The sequence below is a fragment of the Pelodiscus sinensis genome, chromosome 5, assembly GCF_049634645.1.
Source record: "Pelodiscus sinensis isolate JC-2024 chromosome 5, ASM4963464v1, whole genome shotgun sequence".
NCBI classification, from domain to species: Eukaryota; Metazoa; Chordata; order Testudines; family Trionychidae; genus Pelodiscus; species Pelodiscus sinensis.
Window position 1 is genome coordinate 106,787,643 of NC_134715.1, and position 12,601 is coordinate 106,800,243.

The 12,601-nt window shown below is 39.8% G+C and overlaps 1 protein-coding gene across 9 annotated transcripts in view; it reads left to right on the forward strand.

Moving 5' to 3' along the window:
• Positions 1-12,601, forward strand: part of LDB2 (LIM domain binding 2) — a 265,730-nt gene that overhangs the window by 248,750 nt on the left and 4,379 nt on the right. For 2 of the 9 annotated variants that reach the window (XM_014580537.3, XM_006136985.4), the window contains exons 6-7: positions 6,075-6,198; positions 7,450-7,595. In XM_014580537.3, the coding sequence (XP_014436023.1) occupies positions 6,075-6,198; positions 7,450-7,595 (270 nt within the window). Of the gene's footprint in view, positions 1-6,074; positions 6,199-7,449; positions 7,602-12,300; positions 12,444-12,601 lie in introns of all 9 variants that reach the window. The other 7 variants (XM_006136989.4, XM_006136983.4, XM_025178423.2 and 4 more) reach the window with 6 other exon arrangements.

A 12,601-nucleotide genomic window follows, 5' to 3' on the forward strand; every position in this document is an offset into this window, starting at 1 on the left:
TCACCATTCCCCCCTCAAATCTCTCCTGTCTCTGACATAGCCTCCTTCTTGTTTTATCTGAGACAGTAATCTCTTCAGAGTGCAGGGCTCAGTAGTCTGTAAATCACCATACATATCAACAATGCTGTACAAGAAATAAGTAATAACCTCTAGATTATAATAATTATTAATATTGTAAGTGTTCATCTGAAAACTCTAATTCTTAGCCTGTTAGATAATTACAAACATAGATGCTTCTTTGAGTCACTGTGACAGATCACTGCCTGAATCAAAGGGATGGTGGGACATTAATGATATCCCAGGTCAGGAACCCAGGGTATATAGCAGTGATTTCTCCAGCTATGAAAATTGTCATAGAATCCACCTCTTGCTGCAAAATTGTGCAGAATCTCAGCTTTCATTTCTATATGGTCCTGAAATACTTGAAAATGTGATCCAAAGGTGATCTGATGCAGTTCCATCTTGCAGTCTTCAAAAAAACTAAAACAAGAACTTGATCCTTTTAGGGAAAACATCTTGCTGCTGTTCTTACCATGCATTTATAAACTGTGTCCCATGCCCATCTCCAGGTATCAGAAGTTCAAACTGCTCCCTGACCAGTTGCCAATAGCTCCACCTATAACTTTGACAAAGACTATAGTGCGGTTGTGCATGTGAACACTGTTAATTTTTGTCATGACAAAACCAAAAAATACAGTGAAAAATAAATGGAAATGAATATAAAAACAAGGACTAGTAGATGTTCTAGATTACTTAGATGTTAAGCAGTGATCATCTTTTAGTTCTGTGTTTATACCTCACTTAGCACAATGGAGATCCTTCTCCATGAGTGGGACTACTAAGCACTATTACAGTGCAAAGAATAATCACAGTATTGACTGACTTTTTAATTTTCTGATTGTATTCATTATTTTTTAACTTAAATGGTGCTGCAGAATTTCCTGTCTGTCACGTCAAAGTGCCACAGAACCCAGAAATACAGAAGGATTTAGGTTCAGCTTGCTGTGGAGTATACAGGTCTTGACTGTGTATTTTTAATTTGTATTTAGTTTGTAAAATCTGAAAAAGTATACCATGGTGCAGAGAATTTATTGTGGGTGCTGAAGAAAACAAAAGTTAGGTACTAAGGAGCTGAGCTTAGTTCTGTTTAGTGGCAGCAGAAATCTATAAAAATACTAATTTTGGTGTAATATTCATCAGCTTGTAGCTGACCTGTTCAAACACAGTGATTCAAGAGTGTCAGAGTAGAGGTGACAAACCTGGAAAGTGCTTAGAGAAAACTAAAAAATAATGAAACCACTGGTAATATTAGTATTAAAAAGTACATTTATAGTCATGAAAAATCTATGTTTTTTCATTTATGCCTAAAATTTGTAATGGAAATCATTAAAGGCCATTTTTAAGGTGAAAATCTATATTTGCATGTGAACTCAGAAAGTACAAACTATTTTGAGCCATGGGTTTCGTAGCCAGGCAGCAATATGTTGCATGTTCCTGGACTGTTTTCATTCTGTTCTACAGAAAAATAGTTACATTAATTCTGGAGAAGTCATCAGCAGAGAGGTTTAAAGTGATTCAAATCCCTCCCTTTCCTTTATCTACCTCACCTAAGTGTACACCATATTCAGGCTGCTGAAAGGTGACACTGTTTCAGTATGTTGCATGAGCTATTATACAGGGCACAACAGAGGTCAAGTTTTCAGGGCTAGTTCTTCCGTGTGACATAATAGTTTCTATACAGTGACATCAAGATGTTCCCAGGTGTATCAGTAACAATATGTAAAGATACTGATGGGCCTCTGAGAAAGACAGTGATTGAATGGATATGCCTTACCTGACATTGGAGGTTTTTTGTTTGATTGGTTGGGGTTTTTTTTGGTGAAATCTTGCTTCAGTGGAATGGAAAGCATTCTGTATAAAACATACAAGAAGTGCTGTTGCAAACTGCAAACATGCTAGAATGTGACAGTCTGTTCTAAAAATTAAAGCAAAAATGTGCATGTTCAGTTTTGTTTGTGATTAAATCAGAGCCTTTGAGGAGAAGGAAAGAGCCTTAAAACAAAGCACAGAACCTTATGAAGAATGCATAGTGTATTACAGGTGTAATTTCACTGTCTGAATCTAAACTGGTGAACAATACTCAGATTGAATTGGAGGGAGAGTATCACTTTGGTGAAGTTTCAAAATCTGTCTGAGCGGCAACTGTTCCTAGTTTTCTCAGGTTTCCAAGTGGCCGATACAAGTTCTCAGTTGGAGAAAGATGGAAAATATTGGAGAATATTAGTAAGTTCATCTTCTGTGATGATGAAAGTAGCTTTTCCTAATGAGGGGTGAAAGCTGTAAGCTGTACACAGAAGCAGTCTCCCTCTAACCTACTGCTTTGGGTAAAATTTTGGAGTTGGTGGCAGCCTGGTACATATTGACTAAATGGGGTTCTTGCTGTAAAAATACTGGCTTGCGGATTATGGTCCCTCTCTTACCACCTAGTACTGCATTACTCCAAAGTCCCACTGCATTCTCTTCAAAATGCAAAAAACATTGATTGAGTGAAATGAATGCAGCTCTTTTGTGCTCCATAGCATTTAAGTGGCGGGAAAAGTTTCTTAGCTGAGATAGTTCTGCCACCTGCAGCTCATAACTGGCAGAGCTACAAAAGCTTTTTTTTTCTTCTTCTTCTTAAATGAGTTTTCACATGAGGAAATAAGCCTAGATTATATAAGCTGTGCCATCTCTGGTGGAGAAAAGAAGAGGCCTGAAGAGAGTGTTTGGGAATCAAAGTTAGAAACAAGAGACATAAACTTCTTATCTAGTAGTACAGGTTGAATCTCTCTTAACCCGGACTCTTGGGTCTTGCAACATCCCTGGTCTGGCAGACCACAGATGTCCTAGAACCAGAGAGTCCCGGTGGAGGGCTGGTGACTGGGAGCGGGGCTAGAGCCCAGTAGCAGGGCTTCCCTGTGGTAGCGAAACCAGGAGCCTGCAGTAGGTCTGCCATCTGGTGCTGACAGAGGCTGGAGCCAAGCAGCGAAACTGCCCCATGAGACCGGGAGGCAACGGGGCCTCCCGGCAGCACAATCGGGATCCCAGCAGCCTCGCTACTGCCAAGCAGCTCAGCTGCCTGGCGGGACTGGGAGGCAGCGCAGCTGCCCCATAGGACCAGGAGCCTGACCGCTGAGCTGCCTGGCGGAGGGGCCAGGAACCCTGGAATGGAGCTGCTGAGCGGCGCAGCAAAAAGTCCAGCAGCCCCGCTGCCATTTGTCGGAGCTATCTGAGTGGGGCTGCCCAGTGAAGCTAACGCCAAAGCAGGGCTTGTTGCCTGATCGCACAATTGAACCCCAGGAGGGGGGCTGCCTCACAGGGATGAAACCCGGCAGTGGGACAGTGCATGCCAGTGGCAGGGCTGCCAGGAGCCTTGTATGAGAAGGGTCCAGAGGCAGGGGGAAGCCAGCTAGGAGGCTGGCAGCGAGGCCATGCTTGTGGGGCAGGGAGGGGCCCAGAAATGACCTTCCCTGGTCCAGCAAAATCCCTTATCCAGGACTGATCAGGTCCCAAGGGTGTTGGACCAAGAAAGGTCCAACCTGTAGTATGAAAGAGAACTTTTCTACTAGCCCTTTCTTCTAAACTATGGTGCTATCAAAATGCATTGATGTTCTGAAATGAATATAGAAAATTCATGCTAGAACAGAAATTGTGGGATCAAATCCATTCTTGGTGTAACTACAACGAACCTCCAGGACTGGATTTGGATCATTCCATAAAAGCAAATTTTGGCGTATGTCGCCAACTCTAACTGATAATTGAAAGATAAGAGCTTCATACTGCCCCAAACACTTGAAACCTTTCTTGACCCTATCTACTATGTCTCCAAGTCTCTCCTTAGAACACTGTTCTTTCTCTGATCCCCGTAGACATTAGCCTTCTAAGAAAAATGTTTTTTTAAAGCAGAGCCTTGAAGATACGTGCACGTTAAACAAATCCAACATGATCTTATCTTTGTTTTTCTTTGTCACTCTGTCTTTCCATCTTTCTGTGATTCTTTTTTTCTCTCTCCATAGTGCCTAGTAGCAATAGATAATTATGTATTATTATTAAGTATTAGTATAATGTTAATTAGGTAAAGCATGTTAACTTTTAAATTATCCAAACTTTTGTAGAAAGTGAATATTTTTAAAAGACAGTTAAAAGAATGAGATTATCTGATAAAATCAGGGGAATATCAAACATTTCTTCACAATTATTTGACAAAATCACTTCATAAAATGCACTGCCATTTAGAATAGACACTGGTAGTTAAGAGTGGCAGGTGCTTTAGGTTTGCAACTGCTTCTGTATAAATGAATCTTGTCCTTATATTTTAAATCCAGCTCTTTGCAAGGACCAAGGTACTGATTGTTGCTGGCAGATTCTTCAGACTTAGGATAATTGGACCATGATCCCTTCCTCTTTCAGGGATTTGTTCTTTGAGTCACTTTAGATTTCAAAGGGGTCTCAAAGGTCACCAAGAAAGACTGAAAGGTTTAATATCAATCACTCTTAATCGCATTCCTTTTACATCTGTGTCCAATTCACAGTGAGCTAGATGCATTTAAAATGAACTTGTCACTGCAGAGCACAGTTCCCTGTTAGTCCTGAGGTATCCAGAACTGACTGTTACCTGCAAAAATCTGGGGCATCTTTATGCTTTGCAGGGTTTAAAGCTCTAGAGAGAAAAATGGATTCGAATTTCTTGATTCCAGAACTAGAAGAGTGCTTCAGAATAGACTGAGAGTTAGCAACAAGAATCACTTTGAATGCTTGTGCAGATGACCAATCCTGCAGGCATCTCTACCTTCTGTGTTTCTTATACGGTTATAATTTCTTTTGTGAAATTACATATGGGATTATCATTTAAGAGATCTATATATAGCAATATGTAGCACTTTAAAGACTAACAAGATGGTTTATTAGATGATGAGCTTTCGTGGGCACTTCTGTTCTGTAATGTGATTTGTCCTTTTCATGTGTGTTCATTTTTTTTTTAATTGTATCCTTTGGTATATATGGTTGTGACTATTTTCTTCCATTATTTGATCTGAGGAAGTGGGTCTGGCCCACGAAAGCTCATCATCTAATAAACCATCTTGTTAGTCTTTAAAGTGCTACATAGTCCTGTATTTTGTTTCAGCTACACCAGACTAACACGGCTACATCTCTATCACTATTCTATATATAGCAATGACAGTATATTTTCCCCTAATTACAATATGGGCAGCATAAACCCATGTGACACAGAAAAAATTTTCTTTGTGCATCTCTAGCAGTAAGGAGATGCTATCCAGTTTATTGCACTGAGTGCAACACGGATGATTACCTGTCTTGTGGTCAGGTAGTATATGTTTACTGTTGGTGCATGGAACTCATTGCCCCCTCAAAAACTGAGTATGGGTTCTTGAAACCTGAACTGGAGGAGCTAAAGGAGCCAGAGAGGTACATAGCCAACACTTTCCAGGACACAGTAGAGTGGTCCCACCTCAAGTCTGATCGCCCTAGTACTATTGAGGACAATGAAAGTCATAGAGAAGGACATCAAATTGGCATAGAGGAAGATGATCCCATATTTGGGAACCTCTTTCCATATGATGTCATGCTATCCTCTCTCACTGAGGATATCCCTCATGGCAAGGTGACTCCAGTTATTAAGAAGAGACAAGGTAATATGAATGGAAGATTCAGTTATTAGAAATATGGATGGTGGCATTTGTGATGACTGAACCATACAGAATATACCTGCTGTGTGCAAAGGTTGTGGACCTTTTGAGACCTCTAGATAGACTTATGTGCAGTGCAGTGGAAGAGCCAGTGACCATGGAACGTATAATTACCAGTGACATCAGGAAAGGAGGAGAGAGGTCCTAAAGGCCAAATCTATACTGGTCTTAATGCAGATCAAACTGTGCTGCATTGGACACTCTTCGTTAGCTGAGCAGAAAAAGTCAAAACTAGAAACCAGAAAAGTAATGATTAGTTTCAGACTCTGTGAATACCTTTAATCTAAAAATAATTTAGCTTAATTTATTCTGTTTTGTTTCTTTCAGTTGTGTGTAATATTGGAGCCAATGCAAGAACTGATGTCAAGACATAAAACCTACAATCTAAGTCCTCGGGACTGCCTGAAGACCTGCTTATTTCAAAAATGGCAGAGAATGGTGGCACCACCAGGTAATTTTTTCTCTATATTTTTATTGCACTTGTTATTGATATTAATATAGAAATACTGAAAAACATTGTGGATAATCCATTAGGAAAGGAAATTTAAGCATTATTCTAAACATAACCTTAGATATTATTTTAATACAAGTAATCTGAATCTGCTGGTACATAACATGGAATAAGTTTTAGATCTACACACATTCAAATAGTTTTACAATGTGTAAGATAGAATTCAGCATAAGTCATACATAGTATGTAAAATGCCCACTGGCTCCAATTAGAATTCATAGCTCACTCATATCAAGGGTGGGAAACCTCCAGCCCACAAACCTCATGCGGTTCATCAAGGCTGCCAAATGGTTTGTTACCTGAGGGTCCACAGGCATGGCCGCTCATAGCTTCCAGTGGCTGCAGCAGATCATGGCCCCTGGGAACAGCAAGTGGCTGTGCCTATGGGCGATCAAGTAAACAAACGGTGTAACGGCGGTCCACCTGCAGCTAACCCTGATGAATCACATGCAGCTCCCCACTCCTGGTTTACATATTATAGCTTCCCGCTGTAACTCTGGAACTACAGTTTCAAGTTACAATTAATAGTCTTCTATTCTAATACAATTTATCTTCAGGCCTGAAATTAACTTCCTTGATCACAAACACAAAAATAACCTTTATTTTAAAAACATTGAAAGTTGTAGATGCACTTATCACAATTTAGATGAGCTGTGCCATTATCACCTTTGGGATTTTGTGATCAAAGGTCATAAATCAACTGAATGTAATAATTGTGACTTGGTACATATTTGGTAAACTAGTAGAGGGCCATAATTTAGCACAGGTTGTATATTCTACAGTATGGGTCCACCAAAGGTGACGTCCATGACTGGAGCAGTAGAAAATGATGCAGACTTTCATTTGAATGCTGACAGGATTGTAGAAAGCTGCCCTTATCTGTTAAACATGTTTGACATAGGCAGATAGTCCAAAGGATAGTGCAATGGGCTTAGAAAAAGGACAGTTGAGTTTGGTTCTGAGCTCTATGCCTGGCCTGCTATCTAACCTTTAGCATGTCACTTCACCTGTTGGTGCCTCAGTGTTCTCTAACTAAAGTGTTTCTTTGTAAAGCACTTTGAGATGCATTGATGGACAATGATGTAAGACAGATGAAAAGAAATACATTTTTAGCATGTCTCTTTGTAGTTAATTCTTCTGTGAGCTTTAAAATGCCTGTAATGTGCTTTGCCTTTTCCATTTTTATTTTAGCAGAACCCACAAGACAACCAACAACCAAACGGAGAAAAAGGAAAAATTCAACTAGCAGCACTTCAAACAGCAGTGCTGGAAACAATGCAAATAGTACCAATAGCAAGAAAAAAACAGCAGCTGCAAACCTGAGTCTGTCAAGTCAGGTACCTGTAAGTCTCATTTTCCATTTAGGCCTGAATCACTTACAAAACTTTAAGCTGTGCCTAAAATCTTATTGTATTCTTGAGCCAAATTTATCACACACTTGAAGAGGCCTTAAACAATGTAATGTAGATACAGGGACAATAGAGGTGAACAGTGAGGAATCTGTGCTGCAGCTGAATGATCTTCAACCAGTTGATGGGCTTAAGAATAATTTTGGGAGGTGTGGTCCAAGTCCCATTCAGTTCAATGGGAGTCTTTCACTGCCTTCAGTTGGATTGGGTTGGGCTTTTGGTTATCAGTAGTAGCAGATCTGATAGATTCTTTCAACCCTCTGTCCATCATAGGGCAAATGAACACATTAACCTGAGTCATAACAGGAGCATAGACCAAACCAGAGCAGTGATCTCTCTAGACTACTATCCTGTCTCCAGCACTGAGTGACCTGAGTCAGATGCTTCTGTGGAAACTGCGAGAAACCCCACGCTGGACAAGCATGGAATGACCCGAGAGTAGAACTTGTTTCTTTATAACCTCTGTCAGTTAGCAGTTGGCTTATGCTGAAGCAGATGAACTGCTGCTCCTTACAAATTTTTATCTTGTTATGTGTAACTATTAATGATCTTGTGGTTCATGTTAACAGCTAATTCTTTTTTGAACCATAGTAAGATCTTGATCTCAGTGGCATCTTGTGGCAATAGTTCCAGGAGTCCATTATGCAGCATGCAAAATAGTATTTCCTCATACCAGTGTTAAGTTTGTTGTCTTAATCAGTATCAGGCCCCAGACTATGAGTGAACTAACTGTCTCTCATCTCTAGAGAGGGTAGCATATGCATTTTAAAGCTAGTGAAATGAATTTGACAATATGGGAACTATAATACAGTGACTTGAGAATAGCATGCAGTGAATTTTATTGTATTTTTTAATCAACATACAAGAAAGGGTCTTTTGTGGATCCTAAAAAAAATTATGACATTTATAACCACCTAAAAGGTGGCTCCCATAAAGCCTGACTTTTTAGGTAAAAAGGATGAGTGGAATATCTAGAAATAACACTAATAACTTGTGAAATAGTCTGATTCAACAACTGGTTGAACAAACTACTAGATTTCTACAGTTTTTGGCTTTAGTATATTAAGTTAATATTTTTTCCCAGTCAAATCAAACTTTTCATGAGGATACTTCATCCAAGGACAAATTTTCACCACAACTCTAGCAGCTTATCTGCTATTCTGGTGGCACAAAGCATATCTCATTAATTAAAAAATTATTATAGTGCAACTCTCATTTATGGTAATGATTGTTGTACATCTAATCCAATAAATCCAATAATACAGTAGACTCCATATGATTTTTCCAAGTCGTGTAGGTTGACTTCCAGTCTTTACTGTATTTCGTGGTATTTCATAGAGAACATTTTCAATTTTTTTTTGTCTTTTATAGAAAAAATAATACTACGTAGCAAAGACAGACTGTAATATATTTTCAGATGTAGGACATTCTGGTTAAACCTATTCACATCTTTTTCTTTAAATTAAATACATTCACCTAAATATAAATGAAGTGTCTAGGGTGTGTGAATGAATGAGATGAGACCATGTTTCTTTAAAATAATACAGGCAAGGATCTTCATTTCAGAAGAGCCTGTATTCTCTATAGGTTGCAACAATCTCACTTTTAGTTATTCACAAGCAAACTGGTCAATAGCAAAGGTGAAATGTATTACATTTGCCTTCACTTACGTGCAGTGGGGAAGTGAAAAACCCTACTTTTCCTTTACCCTTATATGCATTCATTCTCAATACAATGCCCTCACTTCATACATGATGTAATTTCAGGCTACAGTTTGACAGTAAACTGAAGTCCCTGTTTGTCAAGGCTTTCTCTGTGGCTAGTCCTGTCTTTTTCTCTCCTCTTTGGAAATAAACAGCTAGGAGTTAAACAATTCTTCAGATGTTGAAGGTGAGGGACTTCTTTTTTCCTGTTGTCATTAGCTGACAGAAATTAGATGAATTCACCTTCTGTCTCCAAGTGACTCCACTAAGCAGCAACAGCGCCTGTCCCTTTTTCCTCCACATCATTTCTCTGAAGGACCCTAATGGTGAACTCATATGCAGACAAATATGGGTTAATATGAGGTTTTTCTTTTTCTCCAGGAACACAGCTCCACCCAGCAAAAACCTCTCTCCTGGAGGATGCAGTCAATTCCCCAGGTTCTAGTGAATGCTGTGCTTCTGTCCCAGTTTCTGTCTTAAAATCACACTGGGTCTGACACTTCCTGCATAAACCCTGCCAGGACTCTGTCCAAAGTCATCGGGTTAACAAAAATGTTGTCAGTACACTACTTGAAAGACTATTGGCCTAAGTGTCCTTCTCCCTGCAGATCCTGTCTCCTCCACTTGCTTCCATTCTGATCAATTCTTCCGGCAGTGACAATATTGACAATCATCTACAAGCACAGGCAGAGAGAGACAAGGGGGCTGTATTTCCATGCTGGGGCACTGGTTGATGCTGTACCCTAGAGTTGAAAAACTTAACAACAAACAGTCTAGTAGAACCTTAAAGACTAACAAAACATATAGATGGTATCACGAGCTTTCGTGGGCACAACCCACTTAAAGTACTTCAGTTTATCCAGCCTATAAGGTTTCTGTTCTTTGGGTTGCCTGAAGTTTGACAGAGTTTGTAGAAATTATGAACCCTTTATACAGTGATGCCTACATTAAGAAAGAAATAACTCTGCCAGTAATTCCCTGTGGGAAGATCATAGTAGTTTCATTCCAGTTTTCTGACAATCTGGCTATAGAAGACCACTGTCGATTCTCACTAATTTCCTCTTGGGAGAGCACAGCTCTTATCTCTCACTGGCAGCTTTGCCTGTTGTAAAAGAACAACTCATTCTAGATACACTCTGAATGGCTTTCTGATCAGATTCTCCTTCAGCTTCTGGAAAGCCTGACTGCACTGAGATCTCCACCAGACTACTGATCCCTTCTATGTCAAACTATACAATGAACAGTATCCGAGGGGTAGGCGTGTTAGTCTGAATCTGCAAAAGCGGCGAGGAGTCCTGTGGCACCTTATAGACTAACCGAAGTGTCGGAGCATAAGCTTTCATGGGCAAAGACCACATCAGATGCATCTGACGAAGTGGGTCTTTGCCCACGAAAGCTTATGCTCCAATACTTCAGTTAGTCTATAAGGTGCCACACTGCTCCTCGCCACTTATACAATGGACAGTGATGAACTTCTTGCACAATGGTATTCCTGTAGCCGGCAGATTGCCAAGATTCCAGGCCCTAGCATTTCAATCACTTTCCTACGTTGGCAGAGATGACCCATACAGACTATTCCCTTCTAGAAGAACTTGCCCTTCATAGGGTTAAGTTCCAGGATTGCTTGCCAAAGCCACTGCAACACATCCAATAACCATTTTAGTTCTAAATGAGAACTTCCTGCATGTGCCAGAACAACACCTCTGTGACACCAGACAGAATAGTGATGTGCTAGCAGAACCATGTAGGACACCCAGGGCATGTCTTCACCAGGGAGTGATTTTGAAATAACTCCCCTTATTTCAAAATAACAAGTCAAGTGTCCACACAACTCGCCCGTTGTTTTAAAATAATAACTCCTGCTTGTGACGAGGAATAACATTTATATCAAAATAGTTATTTTGGGAGTTATTATTTCAAAATAACTTATTTCAAAATAATTTTCCAGTGTAGACATAGCCCTAAAGACTTATTGAAGACTCAACAATTCCATTAATTTTAAAGGAATGGGGATGTGTAAGTCAGCTGAGGATTTTCTCTCAGCCATAATGGCTAAACAAACAAGAACAGATAGTCAACCTAAAGAGCAACCAAAACTGAGAAATTTAAACTCCTCAATCATCTCAAGGGAGCGATAAGCCCGAAATCTAATTTAAATGACAACTTTCTCACTGCCCATCATGCTAGCTGAAATATCAAGCTTGATGTGCCTATCCTTCATTGAGCATAGTCACAAATACTGGGGTGGGATGCACTGAGGTAGGGAATTGTTAATGGTGGCTGTACTGGGAAACCAAGAATTCAAACCCCTCAAAATAGTCACCTCCAACTCCATTCACAAAGGAAAAGGAAAGAGAGCTGCATCTTCACCCCAGTATCCAAAGATACTCCCGAGTACCAAAAGTCATCACAACTAGTGTCAAATTGTCAAAACCAGGAGCTGCTTTCTTGTGAAAACTTAGCAATACAGAAATTATGGCAAATTGAAAATGTGAGGACAACTTAAATTAAGTGAATCGAATTTCACAAGCAGTAACATAGTCTTATTGTACTGTTCATTTTCATATATTATATATTCATAATATAAAAATGTAAATTTGGGTTCAATTAGGAATTTTTTGGTATGAAAGGCACTAAATACATGTAAGCTGCTGTTATGATTATATTATTAAATGATTAATTTTATCACATATGTAAAACATCCACTGCTTTATTTATAAAGCTTCATTGCAAAGATACTTTGCCATCACTACACATTCAACATGTTGTTTCTAATCACAGAGTAAATTAGTAAGAGTGACTATAGCCTAAATCTTTATTTAAATAAGCTACTCAAATATGTGCTACTGTAACTAGCCCAGAGCAGTATGTGCTGCCATGCAATAGACTAGGGTTTAATTCTTGGATTCTGCTTCTCACTCCATGAGCAGGAGCTAGGAGTACTCCAGAGCTGCAGCCTCAACCCTGGGAGGGATGGAGCCTTGTGTCATTCAAGAACAGTGACCCCCACTGGCCAATTTAAGGAGAAGCATTGAGGGGCTCTAAAAGGAGTCACTTCCAGTCCTCCTCAGAGGTTGGTGGAACTAGTGAGTGGAGGTTAAATGGGGTTAAATTGCTGGGGATCGTCAGCATTCCATCTGAGGAGCAGAGACCCCACCATGGGGAGGAGCTAGCATGGGTGCTACCTCAGAAATTATTTATTGCTTGATAGAAGAAGAGCAAGAATCTGAA